Source organism: Telopea speciosissima, chromosome 8, assembly GCF_018873765.1.
Source record: "Telopea speciosissima isolate NSW1024214 ecotype Mountain lineage chromosome 8, Tspe_v1, whole genome shotgun sequence".
NCBI classification, from domain to species: Eukaryota; Viridiplantae; Streptophyta; class Magnoliopsida; order Proteales; family Proteaceae; genus Telopea; species Telopea speciosissima.
In genome coordinates, this window is record NC_057923.1 from 8,484,714 (window position 1) to 8,512,593 (window position 27,880).

At 39.8% G+C, this 27,880-nt stretch overlaps 2 protein-coding genes across 3 annotated transcripts in view; one reads left to right on the forward strand and one right to left on the reverse strand.

Moving 5' to 3' along the window:
• LOC122672887 overlaps positions 1-21,633 on the forward strand; it is a 39,837-nt gene extending 18,204 nt beyond the window's left edge. The window contains exons 10-17 of one of the 2 annotated variants that reach the window (XM_043870394.1): positions 3,224-3,420; positions 3,535-3,750; positions 3,916-4,191; positions 4,299-4,446; positions 4,540-4,673; positions 21,075-21,161; positions 21,241-21,370; positions 21,408-21,633. In XM_043870394.1, coding sequence (XP_043726329.1) covers positions 3,224-3,420; positions 3,535-3,750; positions 3,916-4,191; positions 4,299-4,446; positions 4,540-4,673; positions 21,075-21,161; positions 21,241-21,327 — 1,145 coding nt within the window. In that variant the 3' untranslated portion in view covers positions 21,328-21,370; positions 21,408-21,633. Of the gene's footprint in view, positions 1-3,223; positions 3,421-3,534; positions 3,751-3,915; positions 4,192-4,298; positions 4,447-4,539; positions 4,674-21,074; positions 21,162-21,240; positions 21,373-21,407 lie in introns of both variants that reach the window. The other variant, XM_043870393.1, reaches the window with a different exon arrangement.
• Positions 21,634-23,529: 1,896 nt separating this feature from the next.
• LOC122672888 lies at positions 23,530-27,880 on the reverse strand. Its single transcript, XM_043870395.1, has 4 exons — positions 27,178-27,880; positions 25,810-26,343; positions 25,446-25,734; positions 23,530-23,871 (listed from the first exon to the last, which is right to left on the reverse strand). The coding sequence occupies exons 1-4, from the start codon at positions 27,877-27,879 to the stop codon at positions 23,828-23,830; spliced, it is 1,569 nt and encodes a 522-aa protein (XP_043726330.1). The 5' UTR covers position 27,880; the 3' UTR covers positions 23,530-23,827.

The following is a 27,880-nucleotide window of genomic DNA, read 5'->3' on the forward strand; positions in this document are numbered from 1 at the left end:
CTTTAAGACATTCAAATTGATATCCTTCATTTGATTTGTAACATGCAGAAAGCCATGTAGGATACAAACTTAAGGCAGTAGCAATCTCATGGCTGAACTTGCATGACCTAGCCTGGAAACCCAACTACAACTCAGCCTTATGCTAGCTAAATGGGGTTGGCTACATGGATCCTTACAAAGAACAAAGATTAATAATAAGAATAAAAGAAAGGGAACACAACAACCACAACTACAAATCAGCTCTATTCGACGTCATACTAGGATCAAGACCTAAATTATGCATGTCTTTCCTCACCACTTCACCTAGGGTCATTTTAGGTCTGCCCCTAGTTCTTTTAGAGTCTTCAATCTGAATCAAGTCACTCCTCCAAATTGGAGCATCCGGCGGCCTCCGTTGAATATGGCCATACCACCTCAGGCGACTTTCTCGTAGCTTATCTTGAATCGGGGCTACTCCCAAACCAGCTCTAATATGGCCATTCCTTATTTTATCTTTCCTGGTTTTGCCACTCATCCATCTCAACATCCTCATCTCCGTTACACTTAGCTTATCTATATGACTCTTCTTAACCGCCCAACACTCCACGCCATACATCATAGCCTGTCTTATGATAGTCTTGTAAAATTGACCTTTAAGCTTTAAAGGAATCCGTCGATCACATAACCCTCCGGGTGCACTTTTCACTTCAGCCATCCTACTTCAATCCTCTGTGAGACATCATGTTCGACATCACTCTCCTTACTGATGATTGATCCTAGATATCTAAAAAGGCTGCTTTGCGGAATCTCCATCTCATCTACTTTCACCCCTTCATTATCCGTCCCGGAGTTGCTAAAGTTACATACCATATACTCCGTCTTTGTTCTACTTATCTTATAACCTTTTGATTCCAAGGTTGATCTCCATAATTCTAGTTTAGCATTAATTCCATCTTTTGTCTCATCCACCAAAACAATGTCATCAGCAAAAAACATGCACCAAGGAACCTCATCTTGGATGCCTCTGGTTAACTCATCCATGATAAACGCAAACAGATAAGGGCTTAATGCTGATCCTGGATGTAACCCAAGTGTAATTGGGAATTCACTACCTTGACCCCTCATAGTTCTTACACTAGTCACCACACCATCATATATAATTTAATTATGTCTACATATTTACTTGAAACATTTCTCCTCCCTAGCACATGATAGAGAACTTTGTCATAAGCTTTTTCTAGGTCAATAAAGACCATACAGAGATCCTTCTTGCTCTCTCTAAATCTTTCCAAGCGTCTCCTAAGCAGGTAGATAGCTTTTGTTGTGGATCTTCCTGGCATAAAACCAAATTGGTTCTCCGAAATTGTAGTCTCTTTTCTCAGTGTGTTTCACTGATCTCCTATAATTTCATATGACTCATTAGTTTTATGCCTCTATAGCTGTTGCAACTTTGGATATTGCCTTTATTTTTGTAAATCGGGACCACTATGCTTCTCCTCCATTCATCTGACTTTCTCTTATTGCACATAGTCTTGTTAAACAACTTTGTTAACCAAGATATGCCACACATTCCTAAGCTCTTCTTCACTTCTATTGGGACCCCATTTGGGCCTGGAGCCTTGGCTATTTTCATCTTTCTTAGTGTTTCTTTTATTTCAGAAACCCTAATTTTACTTATATGCCTACGACAAGTAACTTGATGTGTAGTGCCTACTTCCGGTCTACTATAACTTAGATTGGTTTCATTAAGTAGGTTGTCGAAATAACCATCCCATCTGCGATGTCCTCAGCCCTTACTAAAATTCTACTATCATCACTTTTAATGCATCTAACATGGTCAAAGTCTCTACTCATCCTTTACTTCATTCTAGCTATCTTATAGATAGCTTTTTCCCCTTCCTTGGTGTTCAGATTGTTATAGATATCTTCGTATAACAATAGGGGTATTCAGGAATTTATTTATTTATTGGGGCTTATTTTTAATTTCATTATTATTATTATTATTTTGTTAGGTGTCGATAGAGTCAATAGAGTTCAAGTTAGTTTTGAGTTCTATTTTTAGTTTCAGGATATGATTAGGAGTCTTTTCCCTTTATCTCATAGTTGTACGCAATGCCTATGCATCCAGGCGCCCTTTGCTAGAGGTGTGACTTGATCTCCTAGGCACCTTGATGTCCAGGCCTCCAACGTCTTGGGTCGCACCGTGAGTCAGTGATACCAATGCTTTAAATATATGAATGTAACCCAACGATGGAGCAGAGATTGAATGAATGAAATAGTTCGTTGAATTTGTATGGTGATTGCTGATTTGTAATTTCCTGCGATTCATAACCTCCCCTCTAAGGTGTGCTCTTTCTTAGCTCTTCGTTATTTCTCTCTTTTGTTCTTGTCTGTTCTTTGTTTGTTTCCCTTCTTATTGGCAATGCCATGTTTCTGGCCGATACTAAAGGCCCTGCATAGTGGGATTTAGCTTCCTTGATTCTGCTCCGGGTCCTCGGAATTTAGGAGTTATCCCTACCCTAGGGCGATTCAGGTTGCAAATTCTGGGTTGAAAGATTAGAGTGAAATTCATCCCCTAAAGACTTAGGGTGTTCCCTGCCTATCATTTAAAAGTTGCCAGTCTGATCTGTATCAGTTTTAAGAATAAAACATCCTGGCATCTTATTCAACAGCAAGTCTCTCTGTATCAGTTTTAAGAGTGAAACATTCTGGCATTTTGTGCACCAGATTCAGACTGAAGCTTTTATCCATCAAGCCCATTGAAAACTCCGCCAGTGTGTTCTGCACTGCCGGTCCCAAGCCCGGGTAAAGGAGGAGGGTTGAGTCAGATTGGCAGACAGCATGAGACTCACAACAACGAACTATATTTAAATGTACTCTGTGTAGCCAACTCCAAGCATTTACCAACTTCCCCTCTCTCCTGCTTGAATTTCGACACTTTTAATGTTATGAAGATGTGTATGAAGGTTCTACACAGTATTCAGATTTCTTAAAATATCATTATATTCTAGATTAATGTTTGCAGTATTATATGTGATGTCTGGGCACTTTTGTATTAAATTTAGCATGTCACATGACCATCCAGAGCTGGTATGTGACTTACCCAAACATTGTACGACTTGTACAGTTGTACTGTCTCCTCTGTTCCATTAAACCACTGGGCGTTACTCCTCCTCCCCGGAAAAGAATTTGGCAGCAATGTTAGCACATTCCAGTCTCTTATATCTGTCACTTTTAATTTCAGACACATTTCAAGCACTTCAAAATTTTCCATTGGTTGCACAGCTAAAAATGTCTGTAAATTTATCTTCAGAGGCAGATGGTTGTGGGGCCTTGTCCAATGAATTCATTGTCAGTGACATGAATGGAGCAGATGCATATGGGACGGGGCTAAAAAATGAAGTCGGTGAATACAATTGCTTTTTGAATGTAATCATACAGGTGCCAATTCCATGATTTTCTGCAAGCTAGTGATTTTAGCAAAAAAATCTATGTATTTTGACTTTTATTTGGTTCTATGGCCTGAAATGTTTTCTCTTTTGTTTGAACATGCAGTCTTTGTGGCATTTGAGACGATTCCGAGATGAATTCTTGAGTAGATCAACATCTGTTCATGTTCATGTTGGAGATCCTTGTGTTGTCTGTGCATTGTATGATATATTTACTGCCTTGAGCATCACATCTATTGATATGCAAAGAGAACCTGTTTCTCCTACTAATTTAAGGATTGCTTTAAGCAACTTGTATCCTGATAGTAACTTCTTCCAAGAGGTAAATACACTGGACTGGCATTTTGTTTATTTTAGTATATTTAACTGTCGTTTTATTTTGTATCTTCAGCATTTGCTTATATTAAAATAATGCAGACACGGGATGTTGGACGGTTTTGTTATTCTCTAATTTAGATAATTTTGATAAATGTATGATTTATCACAGGCACAAATGAATGATGCTTCTGAAGTATTGGCAGTAATCTTCGACTGCCTTCATCAGTCATATACTTCTAGTTCGAGTGTTTCTGATACTTATTCAGAAGAAAGCAATTGCATGGGCTCTTGGGATTGTACTAACAGTGCTTGTATAGCACATAATCTCTTTGGAATGGATATATTTGAACGAATGAATTGTTACAGATGCGGTGTGGAATCCAGACATCTAAAGTATACCTCATTTTTTCATAATATCAATGCCAGCGCACTCCGAACAATGAAGGCATGTCTCATGTTAAAAACTCTTCTTACACTAAACAATTTTTAAGTTTGGGAAGTTATTAATGTTTCTGAAAATAATCCTACTAATAGTATGCCTTCCGTGGCCAGATTATGTGTTCAGATAGCTCATTTGATGAGCTTTTGAAGCTTGTAGAGATGAATCACCAGCTAGTTTGTGACCCAGAGGTAGGTGGCTGTGGGGAGCTCAACTATATCCATCACATTCTTTCAAGCCTCCCTCATGTATTCACAACAGGTAATACTCGAAGTAGTCCTGAATTTTTGTTCCACTACACTATTACTTTATTTGGTAGAAAACTACAATTCATCCCTAGCTTTCATTTTGCAGTTCTGGGTTGGCAGAATACTTGCGAGACTGTAGAGGACATATCTGCCACATTAGCGGCCCTTACCATGGAGCTAGATATTGGCGTCTTATATCGTGGTTTGGATCCAGGGAACAGACATTGCCTGGTTTCAGTGGTATGCTGAAATTATTTTCTATCAATTCAAGCTTATATTTATTCCTGTGCTGTGTTACCCAATACCAGTGGCCTTTTTTCTTGTGTTAATTTGTCATAGCAACATCATGTCATATATATATATATGGAAGTGTCTGAATGACACCTCTATAGGTGTGTTTAAATTTTAAAACTTTACACCTTTTGATTGCACATTGTCTTATTCCCAAAAGGTTTTTAAGATAGGGGTATAAAAAGGTTTTCAAAATTAAGTTGAAAATGACATATCATTATGTCATTATCAAAAGGAGTCATTGTCATGTGCATTTTTCGAGTACATATGTGAAATGACACTATTACATTCATTGGAAAAAAATTGTCATACTAAAAGGGCAAAAATTTAAGGTTACAAATTACTTGACACCTTGAGGGATGTCAATAAGAAAAGCCCATTTATATAAGATCCGTAAATGGATTTGTATGTATAGCCACTTCAGTCGTGCTCGTCGTTTCTCGAATAGATAAAAAATATCTTTTTTCTGGGAACATGGTCAACCAGAAATCTCTCGAAGATGAGAATGCCCGAATGAGATATGGTCTGAACGATCTCAATTTTAAGAAGGGGAAGGGGCCCTTGCAACGATTTAGATAATGAAAGCATTCCATTTGCTTTTTTTCGGGCTTCTTCTAATTCTTATGAGGTCGTGTACAACAACCAACACCGGGACAAGAATGAATTAGGCAACAATGAAACAAAATGAAAAATTTTCTTATTGTGCTTTATTTTCCATTTTGGAATGGTGCTCAGTGCGTAGGTGACAAAGTGTTCCAAACCTCGGCGTCGGAGTCCGCTTCCAAGTCCAAGCGCTAGCGGTAGAAGCTAGTTGCCAGAAGCGAACTTCCGGGCTGGGAAGGAGCGAAGAAAACTACAGGATGGTCGTAGACCAGGGCTTCCGTTTTCTTGCTTGCTAAAATATATCTTTATTTATTCTGCATTTCTAATATTCACAACTTTTCTTCAATTCTCTTTTGTGCTCTTCCCACTGGAAAGTTGGGATCATTAGTAATCTATGCATACATTCTTTTAAAGAACTGTCGGCATTGTTCCATCTAAACTGAACATATGACACTTACTAATTGCCCCACGCTTGAAATTCTTTCTCAAAACCTGGCGACTGAAATTCGAGTTGTACTATACATGATCATGTTATTTCGATAGAAGGCAGTAGGTAAAGCATCCAAAAAACAAAGCAAAGAGAAACATGAAAACTCAATGTTCCAAAGAAAAAAAGAAACATGAAAACTGATGATTTTTCTGAGTGGAATACAGAGAAGGAGCGTCATCAATACAGGAAAGTAACCTGTCCACGCTGCAAATTATAAATGATGATACAGGACAATCCAACTGACCGTTGGTTTAGGTGTACATCTTATGGCTTAGCCATGTATCAAAATTTCAGGCTCAAATTCAACAAAATACCCTCCTATGTATGCCCATGCATCCTTTTATTTTTCAGCCATCCATGCATGTCCATGCATCTTTTCAGTTTTCATCTATCTGTGTATGTCCATGCACCCTGTCCTTAGTCTCTAGAATTTCAAAGTTTATTTTGCCACTTGGTGGAATCTCGTTTTGGTTGAGACTTTACATTTAGGCAGGGGACCTTGGGGTCTACCTTCCACAAAATTTGGGGTCCATCCATTCTTCCACTTGGTAAATTTTTAGGCTGTTCTGATTTCTGGAAAAATTTTCCTCTTAGTGTTGATTAACAATTGAAGTCATCAGCAATATGATAGTGTTGGTGATGGAGTAACACTTGGGGTTAATTAGGGGTTACTTTTGTAATTTTCTTTTATGATTTTATTCATAAACATGGAGTTGTGGATTTTTTTTACAAGTCTTTAAATATGTATGCAATTTATTGTAATATTCTGATTATTGGAATGCATTGATTTTTTATTAACCCAAGACTGGCCTTGTGGTTCCTCTCCTCTCTGTTCTTCCCATTATTTCCTTTTATTAGCTGTCTGTTTGTAAAAAAACGTAGGAGGGTGAATAGGTTGTATTTAGTGGATTTAGTCCTTCTGATGTAGATCCAGAAGACCCAAATTGAAGATTAAAACACTGTTCACGTGAACAAAGCTAAAATTTGTCTCGTTTGGGGTTGTTTTTTAGATGTGCAACCCACTATCATTTTTTTCTTAAATCACAGAACTAGTCCATATTACCTCTTGTTTTGTATTCAATTAATAAGTAGGAACACCACCACCCTCATAAGTTAGGATTATTTTTAGATATGTTCTTAAGTTAGCATTCCCCTTTGAATAGTTGTTTGAACAATGAGTTACATTTTCGCACCATCAGTGCGAAAGTACTTGGGCATTGGGGGATTTTTGGGCTACATATCGGAGTAGTAGTTCTAGAGGACCTATAAATTAACAACCAAATCTTTGGTAAAATAGCGTGAGACAAGTGGTACAAGTCAAAATGGTAAACTAAAAAAATAAAGGGTTTGACCTTAGCTCATGACCTTAAGTCTTAAGAATTATATAATATATAGGGTTAGGATGTGAATTTGTTCCGGTTCCAACGGCTCCTAATTGGTCTATCGGTTCTGGAACCGTTGGGAGACCAGTTACTTCATTGGTAGATCTGGAACCGGACCAATAACTTATCGGTAGATCCAGAACCAGACCCATAAGCGATTGGGTGGATTGGTTCCGGTCTGGTTCCCGGTTCTGGCCCAAAATTGACACCCTTATCCAAGGGTAATGAGTGGCTGAAGAACATAGTGTGCCACAATTGTGGCGAGAAAGGTTACTTTGGCAGTAAGTGTTCCAATACAATCCGTCTGCTAACCCTGGTTGAGTCGTTGTTGGCAAATATGGACGACAAGGATGACATGGTGGTTTATAAGGTTTGTCTTCCTGATCCTGATGGTGACATTGATTATGGTCATAATGGTGAGGTTTAAAGCCAATTCTGCTTGCCTTCCTTCACCAATGGACTAGTAGAAAAGATCTCTTCCAACAGAGGTGTATTCTATTGTATGATGAGTATTTCAAGGCAGTGCATACAGTTGTCGACATAGCAGCAAAAGCTAACCACATCTCCGCAGACTTATTTCAAGCACTAACCTCCCACAAAAGCAGCTTTTCAAAAAATTTGTGTGAGGTTTTGGCCTAATGTTAGATAAAGCCCAGTGCAGTCGTACTAGTTGACCTAAAGTTTGGGATGCACTACCAGGTTTGTATTTTCTACGATGATGCACGGAACAAAATCAAGGTTGTTTATGAGGGCAACATTGGCAACAAAATAGGTTTGTATTTTCTATGATGATGCACGGAACAACATCAAGGTGAATCAAAGAGGGCATAAGTTTCTGATGTTGCCTCACGTGCTGACATATATGCCTCGACAATGACAACTCTCTCCTTCCTCTGTGGGTTAGTCTCCCCTCACACATGGGGTTGCAATTTGACTAGGGGTGCAACCGGGCCGGGGTTTTTTTGAATCCGAACACAACCTTAGGTCCCCTTAGCTCAACCCAGGTCCAGCCCGAGGTTGTGTTGGGATATCGCAGCGCCCAGGCCTGATTTGATCGGGCTTGGCCGGGTTGGCCCTGATTGACCGTAGTAGCTTCATTATTGTCATTTCAAGGGTAGGCAAGATCAGGTTAGCCATGTTTGTCTGTATGTATGATATTGTTATGTATAATATATAAGGTTGTGTTGGTCCAGGCTCAACCAAGGCCTCAGGCCAATCCCGGCTGAACCTATCCCAGCCCGACCCTACCTTGGGCTTGGAGATAACAATTGTAGCCCAGCCTAGACCTTGTTGGGTTCAGGTTCGAGCTCGCTAGACCAAACTAGCACCCTTAGATATGACAGTCCTCCCTAAGATACGTGTCACCTTAGTGTTGAGCTCACTAAAGGGGCATCTTATATTCGTAGCCTAAGTCGATTGAGTTGAGTTCTTTTAAGAACAAAAGAGCTGATGCAGTAACATGTAGAGTTAATTAGGGGTTACTTTTGTAATTTTCTTTTATTATTTTGTTAACAGGAACAAAACTAGAGTAATGCTCGGATGATTAATGATCACCATAAGCCCTTTATTTATATTATTGAGAATAGAGGATAGAATTACATGTAAGCAATATGGGACTAAACCCACATAATAGAAACAATAATAAAGCAGTAAAAAAGTCCAGAATACCCCCCACGGTATTCTGGCCCATATAATCCAACACTCCCCCTCAAGTGGGAGCATATATGTCGTGCATGCCCAACTTGACTAAGATAGGAAGAAACACTTTGCCACTTAGCCCCTTGGTGAACACATCGGCTAACTAATCAGCAGACTTCACAAACGGAACACAGATGAGTCCGGCTTCGAGCTTCTCCTTGATGAAATGTCGGTCAACCTCAACATGCTTAGTACGATCATACTGGACAGGGTTATGAGCAATGCGAATGGCTGCTTTATTGACACAATAAGTATCATGGGAAGATGGACAACACCACCAATATCCTGCAACAATCCTCTAAGCCACAAAAGTTCACAGATTCCTTGTGCTATTGCACGGAACTCTGCTTCAGCATTGGACCTTGCCACAACATTCTGCTTCTTGCTACGCCACGTGACAAGGTTTTCACCCACAAAAGAACAGTAGCCAGAAATTGATTTTTTGTCAGTAGAGCCAGCCCAATCAGCATCAATATAAGCTTCAACCTTCAGATGACCATTGGGAGAGAGAAGAATTCCTTTTCCGAGAGCAGACTTCAAATATCGCAAAATACGAAGGACTGCCTCCATGTGAGAGGAATAAGGATCATGCATAAACTGGCTCACCAAACTTACAGCAATAGCTATGTCAGGTCATGTGTGAGAGAGATAGATTAGTTTGCCCACTAATCGCTGATAACGACCTTTGTCTATAGGTTCACCTTCTTTCTTCCTAAGTCTTGTAGAAGCTTCCATAGGAGTATCTGAAGGATGACAACCTAGCAACCCAGTCTCAGACAATAGATCTAGGAGATATTTCCTTTGAGAAAGAAAGATCCCCTTTGAAGATCGAGCAACTTCTATCCCTAGAAAATATTTTAGAGTCCCCAGATCCTTTACTTCAAATTCACGGCCAAGGAAGTGCTTCAATTTCTTGATAGCATCACCATTATTACCAGTGACCACAATATCATCTGCATAGACTGTGAGAATAGTTACTGTCACCAACTCGTCTGATGAACAAAGTGTGATCAACATTGCTTTGCTTATATCCTGCTGAAATCATAGCCTTGTGAAACCTGCCAAACCAGGCTCTAGGTGACTGCTTCAAACCATAAAGAGCACGCTTCAATTTACAGACCTTGCCCCTTATCCTGTCATCAGAGAAACTTGGTGGAATATCCATGTATACCTCTTCCTCAAGCTCCCTATGGAGGAAGGCATTTTTTACATCGAACTGCTTAAGATCCCACTCAAGATTTGCAGCACAAGATAATAACACCCTTACGGTGTTGAGTTTCGCCACTGGTGCAAAGGTCTCCTGATACCCCTTTGCAACCAGTTGTGCCTTATACCGATCCACTATCCCATCTGTCTTCTGTTTGACCACAAAGACCCATTTACATTCAACTGGTTTTTTCCCTGGAGGAAGAGCCACAAGATCCCACATTATTTTTGTGTAGTGCTCTCATTTCTTCCAACATTGCTGCCTTCCACTCTCCATCTGTAGATGCTTCCTTCCAATTTTTAGGAATGGAAACAGAAGAAAGAGAAGATATAAATGCACGAAAAGAAGGGGAAAGATGATTATAAGAAACAAAACGAGATATGAGATGTAGAGTGCAAGTCCTAGTACCTTTGCGATGAGCAATAGGTAGGTCGGAGGAAGAGGGCTTACCAGGAGAGGAAGAATCTGGTTCTGGAGCTGGCAAGTGAATGGGTATCGGTGCTACAGTGGATTGAAGCTGCCCCCTTTTGGTGCATCCCTTTTTATAGGTGATCATATTGGAGTTGTCAATCTTCTTCTGAAACTCACCAGTAGTTCTCTGGACAGGAGTCAATTCCCCCTGAATAGGAACATCAACAGCACTCTTTCCCATGGTCTCCCCCTGTAAAGGCTCCCTTCGGATGAGGGGGGAACAGCCAGAGGAGGCTGGGCAGCAGCCAAGGGAGATTGGCCAGCAGTCAAAGGAGGCTGGGCAGCACCCGTAGGGGGTTGGACAATAGCCGTAGGGGTTAGAAAAGGAGGAACCTCAAGAAGAGGAACCTGAAAAGACAACACATCTTCACTAGAACTCTCCCCCTGAAGAGGTGGTGAAGAATAATAGGAAACGATCTCATAAAAAATAACATCCATACTGACCAAAATACGGCGGGAAGGGGGGTGGTAGCACTTGTAACCCTTCTGGGTTGGAGAATAACCCAAGAAAATACAACGTAACCCCCTAGGTTCAAGTTTGCCTGGAGATTTTGTATCTCTAGCAGAACATACACAACCAAACACCTTGGGAGTAACAACAAAGGAGGAATTCCCCCAGTAAAACTTCAGCTGGACTACGGGCAAGGATTTAAGTATCGGTATCGGGTATCGTATCGGTCGGGCGATTTTAAGAGACGTATCGTATCGTATCGTATCGGAGATACGTATCGATCGGTGCAGAAACGCATGAAAATGATCAAAATACACATGGAAATACACTTTTGGACAATAAAAACAATATAAACAAGCAATTTGTGTCATATATCATGCATATATACTAAGAATTGTGAATAATCAATAACCAGACAAGTGCGGCACATTGAAATTGTTATAAAAGATTAAAAGATGAAATTTCTTACATGTAAAGTCACTCAATTGCCATGAAGAATTTCGGGGTGGATCAAAGTCATGTCTGTAAGGGTCTTCAACAATAGGAGTGACTATTGTGATAGATTTTAGGGTAAATATATAATCTTCTTGGAATGTGATAGATCTATACATAATATAGTACATATATTATATACATTAGCATTTGTTTTAAATTTTAGAAGAAAATAAAAAAAAAAAAATCATTTTAAAGAAGCAATTTTCGGTTTTGGGTAAAAAATGCAAAGAAACACGGATTTTGAACTCAAATCTTTGTAAATGTATACAAAGAATGCAATACTAAGTTAGCTTAACATATTCCCTTTGAATCATAGCAAAAAAAATACCAAAAATCAAAGATTTAAACAAAAGAATCAAGTTTTTTTCAAAAAACCTACCTTGCCCTTCAAGAACACCTTTTGATTTCGAATGTGGGCTGTTAGATGTAGCAAATGATGAGATTTCACCTCCTTAGGATTGTTTTTGGCAAAGGAATCAAAGCCCTCAACAAATCTTTGGCAAAAACCAAGTTTAAAGATGTTTTTTTATGGTTTCTCAAAGCTGGAACTGTATTTTTTCCGCCAGCCTGCTCCTGCTCGAGTTTTCTGTTTTGAGAAGACTTGGGCCCATGTGGTTTTTAAGTTGCCGATACGTATCGAGACGTCTCGGTATGTATCGTTATTTCAAAAATAATAAAATAATGGTTTAAATCATGTCTCGTCTGTATCGATACGTATCGACTGTATCGTATCGTATCGATATGTATCGATCGAAACATACCGATACATTCGAGACATTTACATTTAAAAAAAAAAAGATACGTCTCGACTTGTCTCGTCTCGGCCATGACCGATACCGAGACGTATCGGCCGAGACGATACGATACGCTCCGATACTTAATTCCTTGACTACGGGAGTCAAGAACCCAGGAAGGTAGCCTATTGATGAGATAGGCAGCAGTAAGGACAACATCTCCCCAATACTGAGATGGGACATGTCTAGCAAACATCAAAGCCCTAGCCACCTCTAATAAGTGGCGGTTTTTCCTTTCTGCCACACCATTCTGGGCAGGGGTATCAACACAACTGGTCTGGTGAATAATACCATGGTCAGCTAGATAGTTTTGAAATTGAGATTCTTTATATTCGGTTCCATTATCATTGCTCAATATTTTGAGAGTAGCCTGGAACTGAGTTTGGACCATTTTATGAAAATGCCGAAAACACTCAAAAACCTGATTTTTTGTGTATAAAAGATACACCCGTGTGTGCCTAGAGTGACAGTCAATAAAAGAAACAAACCATCGGTGACCAGAAAGAGATGTTTTACGACTAGGACCCCAAACATCAGAATGCACCAATTGAAAACAAGAACTCCTTTTATTTGACAAGGAATAAGTTGATCGTACCTGTTTGGCTAGAACACAAGCCTCACAAAAAAAGTCATCCTTAGTACATGGGGTGACCAAACTAGGAAATAAATGTGTTAAAATGCCTAATGGAGGGTGACCTAATCTAGAGTGCCATTGGTGAAGTTCAGAAGAGACCAAGGAGTTCTGAGGTAGCGGAGAAGGTAATGGTGGTGGAAAGGGACAACCATCTTCAAGTAGGTACAATCCACCATGTATTTTACCCAATCCAATCGTCTTCCCAAAGCCTAGATCCTGAAAAACACAATGGGAAGGAAAAAAAGTTACTTTGCAATTAAGATCACGAGTAATACTACTAATAGAAAGAAGGTTAGTAGTAAAATTAGGAATATGTAAAATAGAGGACAAAGGAAGAGAAGAAGTATAGTTGATGATTTCTTTTCCAGATATTGAGGAAAGGGAACCATCAGCTACTTTGACCTTGTTTTTCCCAGAAGTGGGAGAATAACGATGGAACAGGCTAGAGGAACCGGTCATGTGATCTGTAGCTCTAGAATCTATGATCCAAGGATGAGAAGCTACAGAAGCACAGTGACCCCCAAATGGAATACCTTACCTGGCAAAGTGTGAACCTGAAGGAGCAACGAAGGTGGCAGTATCAGCAGATGTAGTAGAGGCAGCAGCAGCGGAAGTCTTTAGCACACGTAGGAATGCCTGTAGATCATCCTGGGATAGACCAATGTCAGTAGTAGGGGCTGTAGTAACAGTCTCAGTGGTGATGAGCCTTGTTCTTTGGCTTTGTCTTTGTCTTGGCAGCCCTTTTTGCTTCGAAGTCAGCTGGTTTCCCATGAAGTTTCCAACACTTTTCTTTGGTGTGGTAGGGTTTGTGACAGTGCTCACAAACAACAATCCTTGTAGTAGAATCACCAGGAGAAGCAGTGCCAACAAGTGCAAGAGTAGCCGGGGCAGCAGCCTTGAGGGCTGATCTGTCAGTAATAGGTGGGTGCAGCATAGCAGCCCTACGGTTTTCCTTAGAGGACACCAAGGCATAGGATTGTTCAAGTGTGGGAAAAGGCTTATGCCCCAATACTTGAACACGAATCTGGTCATATTCCACATTTAAACCAGCTAAAAAATCATACACCCTGATCTTGTCCACATGCTTCTTATATGAAGCAATGTCAACAACTGTAGTAGGGTGGAAATCAGAGAAGTGGTCCAATTGTTGCCACAGATTGCGTAGAGTAGCATAATATTTGGAAACGGAAAATTCTCCCCGAGTAGTGTGGAGGACCTTCTGCCTGAATTCATATACTTGGGCATCATTGCCAAGCTGCCCGTAAGTTTCCTTGCAAGCAGCCCAAATCTGAGAGGCTGTATCAAGGAGAAGAAAATTATGTTGCTGATCTGAAGTCATAGAACCAATCAGGTAGGAAATGAGAACACCATTGTTTGCAAGCCATCTTTCTTGAGCATGACCAGTCTCAGTTGGCATAACAGTGGTGCCATTAATGTGACCAAAGGAAGCAGACCGAGACCAAAGTAAGTAATTAGAAACATCCAGTTTGATTGGATTAGTAGGAAAGGTATGAAATTCTGATTTGCCTTGGCCATCACCAACAGAAGTTGCAGTAGAATTAGCTGAGTCACCCATGATCACAGTAGAGAAGCCCAAATCGCAGTGAAGGGCTGTTGTGATGGAAAAGCCAGTAAAAACTCCAAGAGAAGTGCTGAAAATTGAGGGAGAGACCTCTTTATATGCAGCAATAGGTGTCCCAAAAAATCAGCAGCAACAGAGATGGCAATCCCCTAGATCGACTTTTTCAGGGTTTTGGAAAAAACCCTGATTTGGTGAGATCGATGTAGGGGAGAAAGAAATAAAAAAACTCAGCAAAAGGGGCTGAAATTTGGGTAGAGTGGTCTTCTAATGGTGCTGGATCACTCCTCCAAAAATCAGCTTTAATGGAAATCTGAAACCCCCAGATCGATAATTGTCAGGGTTTTGAGAAAACCCTGATGTTGGGAAGGATCGATCTGAGGAAACCTTCAAAGAATGGAGACAGGAACTTGGAGAAATCTGCTGCAGGTCTTGATCTTCAGTAAGGGGGATTGATTTCTTATTGAGAGATGAAATCAATCCAAAAAAACTTGAAGCTTCAAATATCGCTGGCAGGGAGGCTGGTTCCTATCGAGCAGAATTTTTTTGTCAGTGAATGAGGTGATGGAGGGCAGCAACTGGATCTAGTGATCACCTCATCAATGCTGCCCTATGGGAGAATGGAGAGCAAAGGAGAGGATAAGAGAAGAGAGAAGGAAAAGAAGGGAAGAAGAAGAAAAAAGATCGAGAATGGGGCTGTGAAGAACCCTAGTTCGAAACCGCTTCTTCTAAAAGGCCGATCTTTTAGGAAAGGCAGGAAACAATATGTATGTCACAGGAGTTCTAACACGGCGGACTATCCAAAGGAGCACACGGGTGGCTAAATAATTTTTTAACACCTGCCCGCTCCCAGGGGGACTCGATACCGTGACCCCTGCCTGCTCTGATACCATGTTAACAGGAATAAAACTAGAGTAATGCTTGGATGATTAATGATCACCACAAGCCCTTTATTTATATTATTGAGAATAGAGGGCAAAATTACATGTAAGCAATGTGGGACTAAACCACATAATAGAAACAAGAATAAAGCAGTAAAAAAGTCCAGAATACCCCCCCCGGTATTCTGGCCCATATAACCTAACATATTTTATTATTGAAGATAAAGTCATAGGACAGAGTTGTGGAGTTTGATTTGAACTGTACTTCACTCATTGGGTTTGACTAGGTTTACTTTCTTTACAATTATTTAAATATGCATGCAATTCATCATAATATTCAGATTATTGGAATGAATTTGATTTGAATTTTTTTTGTGAAGCCAAGACCATAGTAAGTTCAGGCACAGCAAAAAACAAATACGGAATTGTATGGGTATTAAACGGACAAAGCAGGAACAATATGTTTAACAATCCGGCACAACAAAACGCGTACACAATAATACAGTACATGTTTAATACGATTCCTCTGCAAAAATCCGGGAACAAAAAAAGAGGCATATAATCACCATGCAACAGACATGTACATCACCTAATAAACAAAATAAGAGCATGTAGACAATAATTTTATCAAAAAGAAAGCCTCAACTGAAATAAATGCAATATAATAGCTGAAAACATGTAATATCACCGTCATACAACCCACAAAATATTATCTACAACAAGAAAACATATATATTGTCTGTCATAAATCCACAAAATATAATTCATGTCATAAAGAAGAAAAAACATTGAAATATAAGTGTGGATAGGGAAATCAATAAATTCCAAAATTACTCATTAACGATCGACTCCAAAAATTCAAGTAATCCACCAATTGTACTAGTAGTGCCGGAAACTAGTTCATACCAACCACCAAATGCCACCAAATGTTCCTCTGAACAAGTCATCAGCAGTAACAAGACGTGCTATACAAATTTCTATTGGACATGGACAGTCCTACATATCGGAGTCCCCATAATTGGTCAACTATTTGATTATTGAAAGCTTCTGTTGGTTACTTTTGCTTTCACAATACAGTTATTTGAGCTTTATTTGGAGCAATAATAAGTTTCAAAATAAGATTAAGAGGCCATGGTGGAATGACCTCTACTATAGAAGTTTTCTACAGACACTCGAAACAGCTAGCACCTATTTCATGGAATGACACATGTTTCAGGAATACTGAAACAATTTGCAGCCATTTGTTAAATATGTTCCTGATCAGGTTTGATTCCTGAATCCCTTCCATGAGCTCAATTTCCATCAAAAGAAATGTAGATGACAAGAATGAGATGGAAATTACAGAGCTCAAAACAATAGCCTCACAGATGGAGATGAACAATAAAGAGTAATAGTTTCGTAATGCAGATCTGCACTGGTACAGTCAGAGATGGAGATCACGAAGGGGATTGACCTAATCCCTTTAGATGGAGACTTGCCACCGCACAGGGCGCTCGCTGCTGCACCCATTGCCAGCACGAAAGAAAAACAAATCGGATTAGGGTTTGAAACCTAACTATAGAGTCCAGAGAAGAAAGGGGCAAAGGCCATTTCTATGGAATTTTCCTGTATAAAAATCGTATTTTTTCCGTATCTATGAAAAATTATATTTTAAAAAACATTTCTTGAATTGTATGTAAGCGTATTGTACATGCTTTTACTAACTATGGCCAAGACTGGCCATGTGGTTCCCTCCCCTACACCCTTTCCTTATTATCGCCATCAACTCTAATATCTCTCAACTCAGGGTTGGTATTCTCCCATCTCCCTCATTTCTTCCCTGCTTTTAATCGTCTTCCTGCTCTTTCTCCTCTTCTTTCTTTCTTCTAGTTCCTCTCTTCTTCCCATTCTTTCCCTTTGACTAGCTGTGATCTATTTTGACGCTAAATTGGAATCAGCAAGAGGGAGTTCGATCTCTCTCATCCTGTTCCTTTCATCCTGAAACTCTGGATGTCAATCCCTCACCTAGGGGCGACTGTAGCCCTCGAGTCTCATCTCTTCCGGATCACCCAGCTATGAGTTACCAACATGAGAATCTCAACCTTTTATACCGTCAGGTTAACTTTCGGAAAATCTTTCATTCATTTTGGGTTGCTAAATTGAGTTACTGGTGGTTGATCTTCAGAGATCTGTGGGATAGCTATCTCCTCCTGAAATTTCAGGCCGAACGGAGGCCTATTGAGAGATTTCTTTTACACGTAAGCGAGTCTGGTTTCCCTGTGTTTGTATTCTAATCGAGAGGAAGAAGACAGGTTTTCAACAAGGATTGACTTCCCTTAATTACACAAAACTCCTCTATTTTTTAATCTTAAGTTCTGTTTATTTCCACTCTTTTTTTAACTGCCAGAATAGTCCATTCTATTAAAAGTTTTAATTCTGGATACATCCCAACTACTGTTTGCTTTTCAAAAGGGGTTCTACATTGTTTCTGAAATTACTGAATTTCTGTTATCGTTATATTTGAACCGTTCATCACTTGGGCAGGCCCATACCGATCCCAAAGAAGGGTTTTGTAACCCGGGATTGCATTACATGCAAGCCTACTCCGACATCTAGGAAAAGAAGAAATTCCTCCTAGCCCAGTGAGAATTAGGGATGTAAATGGATATTCGTAAATCCGTATTCGATCCGTGTTCGTATCCGTTTAGGAGAACCCGAATCTGTCCGAAACTAATCGGATACGAATATGATAATCCCCCTATCCGACCGATTATTATCCGATTCGTTTAACAGTCTGACGGTAATAAAATATCTGAAATATAACTCTGTGTTTGTCTATCCTTTTAAGTTACCTCATTGGATTTTGTTATCTTATTTTTATAAATTTATAAGTTAAGATAATGTGATTCTTTTTCTAGATTTGCTATTGGTTTATATATATTGTTTTATGCAATGTGATACATGGAATTACGTATCTATTAAAAAATAAAAAGTAAAAAATGTAAGAGAATAAATGACTAAGAAGAGTAGAAGAAAGGGTAATTATTGAACTCTTAAGTCTCAACCCTAACCCTCATCATAAAAACGGTAAATATGTCAACGGATAGTCGAAAAATCGTATTCAATCCGTATTCATATCCATTTAGGAGAACATATATTCAAAAAATCACTATCCGGAAATTATCCGAATCCGTCCGAATATAATCGGATACGAATATGATAATGCCACTATCCGACCGAATTCGATCCGTTTACATCCCTAGTGAGAATTAACAGAATATACATTTTTGAATGGTATGCTTCTAAAACATACAGGCTATTGCAATGGATGGGTAAATATTTCTTGTCATTATGTTGCAGAGGAAGAACTTAGGGATCGCATTGGGGTTATATTAGGTGCACTTTAGTTATTGGCCTGAAGTGTTAGACTTATAGTTGAGGACACAGGCAGTATGATTTGAATGGAAGCCTATTCTAGCATCTTGAAAAAAAAAAGGAAAATCCTCCTAGCACATTGAGAATTAACCAAACAAACACTCTTGATGGGTTGTCCTCTAACTATGTAGAATCTTTGACAACGCTTGGGTAAAAACTTGCAGTCATGTAACAGTGGAAGAATTTAGTGATCGTGATGGGGTCATATTTGGTGCACAGGATTAAATGGAGACTACAACCCCTGTATGATAAAAGTAAACAAATGACACATGATGGTAGACTATTTGTATAAAGCATGTGTTATCTCAGTCAAAGGTTCTAAATCTCGGTTTCGAGGCTGAAGGGTCGAAACCAATATTGGTAGAAACCTGGTATTTTCTTTGCAAAACTCAACATGTCATGTGATGTCAAAACTGTTCGAAACTGGTCAAAATTAGTCGAAACTTGTCGAAACTACTGAGACTGGTTGAATCTACCGAAATATGCGAAATAAAAGGTCTAAACTAGTCGAAACTTGGTATGAGTCAGTATCGAATCAAGGTTTCATCTTGGTTTCTTGCGAAACCGAGATATCTCGGTCAAAACCTGCCCGAAACTGCAAGTTTCGACAGAGATATGGAACCATGATCTCAGTGGTTCTGATTTTCTTTTCTTTTCTTTTTATTTGGAGCGGTGGGGGGTGAGCGTAGAAGGGGGTGATGAGCAGGTTGGAGGTTATTGATGCCTGGTGGTGAAGAATGGACCTAAGCTGGGTTCCATACCAACTCCTATAGACTTAACCAAGTTATCTAGCTGGAGTTTCCCTGATTTATACTTTTAGTTGCATTAATCGGAACTCCGCTGATCTCAATTGTTCAGTTTATCCTTGGGCCAGGTTCAACGAAGTTGTACCAAAAACGGTGCTACTTGGACCTGGCCTGATCAAGCCAAGTAGCTGGTCTGGGTTAGAGTCAAGGCCTTTGGTTCAGCCAGAAACAGGCCTTAGGGGTTATAAGATAGATATATGAGATACAGGTTACTTGATAGATATGGAATAGCTGCAATAGACCACATGCCAAATTTGGGGCCCCATTTTAGTTGTATGACCGATCACGTAGATCTCTTTACCTTGTATTTTTCAACGGTGTTTGTTCTTCGAATAGTGCCAAGCAAATTTGACTTGTTCAAGCAAATGCTGAAGGTTTAATGCATTATATTAAAGTGTGGAAGTCAGACTAGTCTGAAAATTAAGTCATGAATGACTAGATGATGACATGGACAATATGTCCGCAAAGTTCGGGCTCCTAGAAACAGTGTCATGTGGGCAAAATGGCTGGAAGTGTGGAAAGCCATTCACCACTGTTGGTGTAGGAAACCTGCTCCCGTTATAACATTCAGGTTTTTAAAAATATGTTTACAGGTCATCCTAGGCATCAACAGTATAACCCATAGTCATATGACCGATCACGTAGATCTCTTTACCTTGTATTTTTCAACGGTGTTTCTTCGAATAGTGCCAAGCAAATTTGAATTATTGAAGCAAATGCTAAAGGATTAAAGCATTATATTAACGTGTGAAAGTCAGACTAGTCTGAAAATTAAGTCTTGAATGACTAGATAATTTGGGGCCCCATTTTAGTCATATGACTGATCACGTAGATCTCTTTACCTTGTATTTTTCAATGGTGTTTGTTCTTCGGATAGTGCCAAGCAAATGCTAAAGGATTAAAGCATTATATTAACGTATGAAAGTCAGACTAGTCTGAAAGTTAGGTCATGAATGACTAGATGATGACATGGACAGTATGTCCACAAAGTTCGGGCTCCTAGAAACAGTGTCATGTGAGCAAAATGGCTGTTAAGTGTGGAAAGCCATTCCCCACTGTTGGTATAGGAAATCTGCTCCCGTAATAACATTTCAGCTTTTTAAAAATGTGTTTACAGGTTATCCTAGGCATCAACAGTATAACCCCTGACCGAGCCTGGGCAAAATTTGAGCAGATTGGATTACTTATACGCTAGGTTGTGCCAACCCGATTCAACTGGCTTAGGCTTGGGAAACCTGAGACTGGCTCCCTGAGATCAACTGGACTGGGGCTGCATCTTTGAGCTGGGTTGGGTTGATACTAACGAAGTCCAAGTAGCACCCTCTGGTGCCACTTCAGTATCTTTACATTTTACTGTGATGTAGAACCCAGTTGTGGGGTGTAATATTTTTCAAAGAGCAACAATTAATTGATTTGGTTTCTGAATCTCTTCATGCAATTTGTAGGTTTGCTATTATGGGCAACATTACCACTGCTTTGCCTACAGCCATGAGCATGAAAGGTGGATGATGTATGATGACAAAACTGTAAAGGTAATATTCACAAAGTTATCATGTTTCATTCCATCAGTACTCCTTTTTATGCTTTAACTGATCAATTTGATTCATTTAGGTTATTGGTGACTGGGATGAAGTTCTTATCTTGTGTGAAAGAGGGCACTTACAACCCCAGGTTCTTTTCTTTGAAGCTGTAAATTAGCTTTTTATTTGGTGATTCTCTCAGTAACTACTCAGAGGAGGAATTTTTTTTGAGGGGGATGCCCGAAGTCTAGTTTGCCTTTGCGTTCATGCTGTGTCTATAATGGCGCATAAAGTCAATCAATCCTGCAATTCAGGAAGCTGACGGTTTTAGGACTATAATTTGTAAAGCAATCCAAGTTTTGAAGAGGGCGCAAGATTTTGTTAGAATGACTTGCCCGCTGGAGAAATACTATGTACATAAAGAGATATTGCTTCACTATGAGGAAAGCAAATCAGAGAACTTGGAGGAAATTTTGACTTAAAATTTGTTTAGGAAAGTTGCAGATGTTGGGTTCTTTTGGTTTCTTGGTATTTGCCCAATAAGATGGATTGATCAAGGAAAGACCAGTAACAAGTGGTGCAGTTCAAAGATGCAGTAAAAGAGTTCGTCGAGCTAACTTTGTTGCAAGGATACAGTTGTTGGACGATAGTTGGAAGCATATAGCATAGTTTCATAAAGAGAAGACGAGTTGAGAGGCATCTAAATTTTATCAGTGATTTTTTTTTTCTTCTATTTTGTGTTGCGACTAGCGAGTTATAAAGAGGTCCTGTGCATAAAAAACATGATGGCCCCCTGGGTCTTAATATTTGTAGCTAACAGTGATTACATGAGCCTTATTGGTGTTAATGAAAGTGGGGGAAAAAGTTTTATTTGCCCTTGTTTTCAATCTTCTTTTGCTCTTCTTTCAGTCAATAAAATAGTCCTCCATATGTACCGACTACATGATTTACTTCTCATGTTTGTATCTTGAATTATGAGGTTTGTATCAAGTGAGCTCAACAAAGCCTCAACTGAAATGTTTGTAGTCACAGTGAGATTCTTGTTCTTCATCACAATCTTCGGTTGGCTTTGTATTGTAAGATCTTGTTAGTTTTATTGATTATGGTTCTGATAAGCTAGAAGCTATTTGGGTTTCCAGCATGCATAGCTATGACTGTTTGATAAGTACCTACATTCAGTGGACGAGTCCAGATTGTCTATTCATTGTAAAATTTTGGACTGATCTAACATAGGAGATTTAGCACAAGAGTCAGCAGAGATGATGTGGGCAACTTGTCCACAAAATTTGAAGACCACATGAACTATCACATTGCAAAGAAAAGTGTTTGTAAGCAACTATAAAGACCTCTCTATATAGCAGCTTCTGGAAAAATGGTCCCACATTCAATGGGGCCTGCAATTTATGAATGATCGACCGTGTGTTCTTACAAAATATGGATGATTCAAATCAATTGAGTTTGTTTTCATCCAAGGTCTCCTAGATAGATCCATCATCTAGGAAAATTGTCTCCTGCAATTCCTTGCCCGGTCCAATTCCTTAGTGCCTGTAATAAGAGGAGGGTGGACCCCATTCAAGAAGGGGTGGAATGGCCATTGCGCCCCCCTTGTTAGGAGCACTGGGCCGGGCAGGGAGTTGCAGGGGATAAAGTTATGTGTTTCCTGCGGCAAACAGATGCTTAACGTGTAAAAACCTGCCCCTTGGGAGGGGAACAATAGTTGGAAATGTCTATGGCTGTTCATACCTTGTAGGCTGAGGAGCAAAAGGAGGATTCTGTCCTAGGGGCTCACGTTTGATTAGCTAGTTGGTGAGACAATACCTTACCAAGGCAATGATCAGTACCTAGTTCGAGTAGATGATCAACCACAATGGGCGGCGTGGACACCTACAGCAGACAAAAGTGGGGAATTCATGCAATTGGGTGAAAGCCTGACAGAGCAATGATAGAAATGTATTTTTATTTCACGATTCACCAAGAAATCAACTCATCCAAGCAAAAGAAATTTTTATTGAATAGAAATGAATGAAATACACTTCCAACTGAAATCGCAACCAAGCATTGAGTGGTTTAAAAATGCCAAATCTCATCTCAATCATCATTTGTAAGAACTTCGGAGTTAGTTCCTCGGCTTGGCCAGGGTTTTTGTTCATGTCGTTATTCCCCACTCCAGGGAGAGTAGGCTCGATGGAATAATTTTATAGATGCATTACTGCATCCCTCAAAAAAATCTCATTATTGGCTCATTCTTCATTCAACCCTACAGAGCAATTTAGCCATGATGGAATGTATATGAAATGCGTTGAACGCACGAATAAAGAGATTTTTCTATTGGGCGTAAAGCATCTGAGAAACAACAGGCTAAAAACTTGGAACTTTCACATAAAAATGCAGAAAATTTTACATCGGACATAAAGATAAGTCCTAGTAATCACATATACCACGTTCAGTACAATGATTTGAAAACATCAATTTTGGAGAATACTAGTGTAACAACCCTTTGCTACAACTATAAGAGACCTTCACTGCCCCAAACTATCAATTAAATGAGCTAAGACAGAAAAATTTGACTGATTAATTGATTCTTCTCTTTTTTGGCAAGCGAACAAGCTGTCGAGCGCTGAATACATCGAACCTGTATGCTTTTGTTTTATACACAGATAATCACATTGAGGTTTTGCTCATGTAATAGTGGGGTTCGCCGGCTTTGCAAAATCTCTTGCAGCTAATACAAAAGAACAAATGCTGTAAGTAGATAAACAAAATGTAATCCAAGTAGCCAAATAAAGCATGATATCATTGACTAAAGGAGATTACAAATCCTATAAACAATCAATGTCACCAAAATACGTAAGAGCAAAGACAAATAGTTGCAGATATGAGATGCCTTCTTTTGTAGTTAGGCATGCTGATCAATGTAAAAGCTCCTTTTCCTCTAGTTTGGTTTTTACAAGATTGAATGCTTGCTTGCATTTGTAGCAGAAGGAAGACCAATGGACTGGCATTGTGCCACCTCGCTAGCTTCATTTGCTAATCTTAATTTTACCACATTTATATTATCTCAATATTACAACCAAAGAAATGAAGTTCCTTTTTATATATTATTACATATAAGCACTTCCTTAGGGCTGAACATTTTGTGACCACAATGGTTCTGAGGCCAACTATGGCCCATGTAACTAGGGTTCCACCTTTTTTTTTTTGTTTATTTCACACTCAATACATTCTACAACCAATAAACTTTGAGAATACATACATAGTGATTTATTTAGGTAAATATTTCAGAGGTTTCAATCAATTCCAAGTCACATAATGGGTGAGATTAGGCTTTATCTAGACATGACATAATTGGTTGGTCTCGTAGAACCAATTCCTCCTAACAATGTTAACTTCAAGCTTGCAATGTTAATACAGTTCGACATATCCTAGTTACATTAAGAGAAGCTAAATCAAATCCATATGCAAGAATACAATACGTGACGTCTAAAACCACAGGATTCCATGTACATAATTACACCAGAAATTTCTAAATCATCATCAGCATTTTCTGTCTCTCAACTCACTTCCCTCAGCTGAACAAATCTTCTTCACCATTCCATTCCTATTAATTTTTTCTCAATGCCACAACAAGCTTATGTCTTTGATATGCAATTCTTGCAGCTGCGATTTGTCCTTTTTTTAAAAAAAAACATGAAAACAAAATTGCAGCCGAAGTTGGACTTTACATGTTGTATTGGTCTATTCTCCCTCCCCATCTCCCTACCTTCCTCCTCTTTGAATGCTAATGCTGTACCTTTCTGTGATACACATACTTAGAAAAGTGCTAAATAGATTTAATATCCCCTTGTTATTTTCAATCAATCACAACAATGTGTACAGACAATGCATAACATAGTGTTCTATTATGTTTGAACAGTAGAGAGTAATCTCTCTCTCTCTCTCTTCAAACAACCAAAATCAAATTTCTTATGTTATCATACTAAACAGGAGAAAACCAGGAGAAAAACAGATGTAATAAGGACAAATCAAGTTTGAACGCTTTTGCAGCTTCAAAGTATTGTTAGGAAACAGGCTGTGGAAAAAAAAATCCTGATAAGTAGCTGTACCTGTAAGGGGCATAAAGTTATTCCAAAGAAGTATTAATCTTGGGCCAATTTGAAAAGTTTAACAGGAAAACACAATCTTAATCATTTAAAACAATAGCAATAAACTAAAAAGCAACAACTTATTCATCAAAGGTTGAAGACTTAAAGAGTACAAAACTAAATTGATGTGTAATTGAGGCAGGGAGAGACTCACCCTTTGAGGAAGCAGTAACGACAACCACATGCATAGTGGTATTATTAGGCGGAAGATGCAAGCGAAGTGGGTAGAGTTTGCCATTCAAGATATTGCGAGAACAGACAGTGATACCTTGAAGCCCAGTCTCTTCCTCCAACTTCTGGGTTAATTCATCCACATTACCTCCCTTGAAAATGAAATTGGGACCCTGGATTGCATCTTGGACATCACCTTTTTCATCAGCGATATTGTAATAGATTGTCCGACCATCAGGCTTGGGTGGCGAACAGACATATGAATCAATCGACTGCAACAACAAAAAACATTATGGAAGGAAGATCTGACATTTCAATTTTGTTTTTCAAAACCCTAAAATACAAACCTCTTGCTTTGATAATTTGGGAGGTGTGGGTTCAGAATCTTGTCGGGTAACAACTGGGGAAGGACGAGGAGGAGAATCGACTTTAATATCGACAATATCTACATCCCAGACCACCCAATCCTGAGATGAAGTTCTGTGGGGAATATCATGGGTGATGGAATTGCGCCAGGGAGGTAACCCTCCATTGGCTCGTAGGAAGTGGCCGTAACGGGTCTTGAGTCTGATCTGCATTCCTTCCCTGATGGGTTCCCATTCCACAGATGAATCCAACCTCCTGGGCAGAGTCTGAAGAACCTTACGACCAGTCATCCCAAGGAGGAAGGGGATATTGGTAGCGGTGAGGTATTTGCCGTAATGGCTCTTAAGACGGATAACGTTGGCTCCTTCAACGAACTCCACCGTCCATCTAGCCCTCTTAGAAGATCCATTCCGTTCTTGGCACACCGTTTCCTCATCCTCCTCTGCAAGTAGGTACTTCTCATGGTGGCCCCGTAGCCTGACGGCCTTCGCATTACGGAAGAGTTCCATTCCACTCTGATATTACAGTAATAAAAAACCAGAGATTAGATTCCAATGAGATCCCTATTCAATTTGATATGGAAACTAGAGCAAAATTAAATAATTTGGAAGAGATCTCACAGAATGATTCTGAAACCAGCTTCATATATATATTAAGTTGCAAACAAAGGCGGTGGAGAAGGTAGGGATAGATGTGAAAGGAAACTACAAGGGCTGTGTGTACACTGGATAGACACGATTAGGCCATCCACCCTGACCCTACTCTCGGACCCTCCAATTCCTACTTTGTAGTTGTGGACTCCGCTTCGTTGCAGGTATCATCTCCAGACAACACGGAAACTATCCTTGATTCGGATCTTTCTGGCGAAGAACTGGAAAGTTAGAAAAAGGTTCTTTGAAAAGCTTCAGAAACGTGTTGTCTCCAATTAGTTGTAATTGCGGGTATGAGTTTGCTAGAGAGAGAGAGAGAGAGAGAGAGAGAGAGAGATTTGACAAAGTCTTACAACCTGAGACACCTGTACACAGTTGGCCTAAAAATTTATTAATCTGAATCATTGTGATTAGATTCTAATCCTGTCCATGACCCCATCTCCACCCAGTAGTGGCGGTGGTGGTGGTGGTGGTGGTGCACGTTGGTTGGTGGTTAAAACCTCAAATGACAATGAGGATCGAGAACTCTGGTGAAGAGAAAACAGGGGAGGGGAAGATTATTCATTAATTCCAGGCATTATTCGCTTCTGGTCGCAAATCTCAAAAAAGTAATTCTAACCCAAGAATAAGCAGATTGGTTCATTTGGATTTAGTAAAATAAGTACAGGTAAGAAACAGAGAAAAAGAAGGAAACCGAACCTGGCTTGCAAAAGATTCATGGTGGTGGGAGTTATCATTTCCCGATTCCGAGGCAATAAGAGAAGACGACTTGGGCGACTTGGGAAATGAGAATTTGTTGGATTTCGCCAAGGCCGAAAATGAAAATTTCTTGGCTTTGCTCAACGCTGTCGACGATGGCGAATTGGGTTCGGAATCCACGAGCTCATCCGACACAGAAGACAAGCTAGATGCCTGGGATTGGTAATCGGCGAAGGACTCATCGGTTTCAGGGTTATCCACCACTTCCACATACCATGATATCCAGTCCTGTGTAGTTGTCAACTGTGGGATGTCATGGGTTACGGTGTTTCTCCAAGGCGGCGGACCTCCATTGGCTCTCAAGTATGTGCTATCACATGACCTGAGTTTCACCTGAATCCCATCCATTTGGGGCTCCCATTCCACCGAAGAGTCACACTTGGAGGAGGGCAGAGACTGAATGACACGCTTTCCTGACATACCCAGAAGGAAGGGAGCATAGGAAGCGGTGAGGTAGAGGCCATGGCAGCTCTTGAAGCGCAGCAAGTGGCTCTTCCCTTCCACGAATTCCACCGTCCACCTCGCTTTGCTAGAGGACAAGTTCCGACTCTGCCGAACCGTTTCTCCATCGTCATCAGCGAGAAGGTACTTGTCCAGGTGACTTCGAAGTATAACAGACTTGCCTTTCTTGAAGAATTCCATC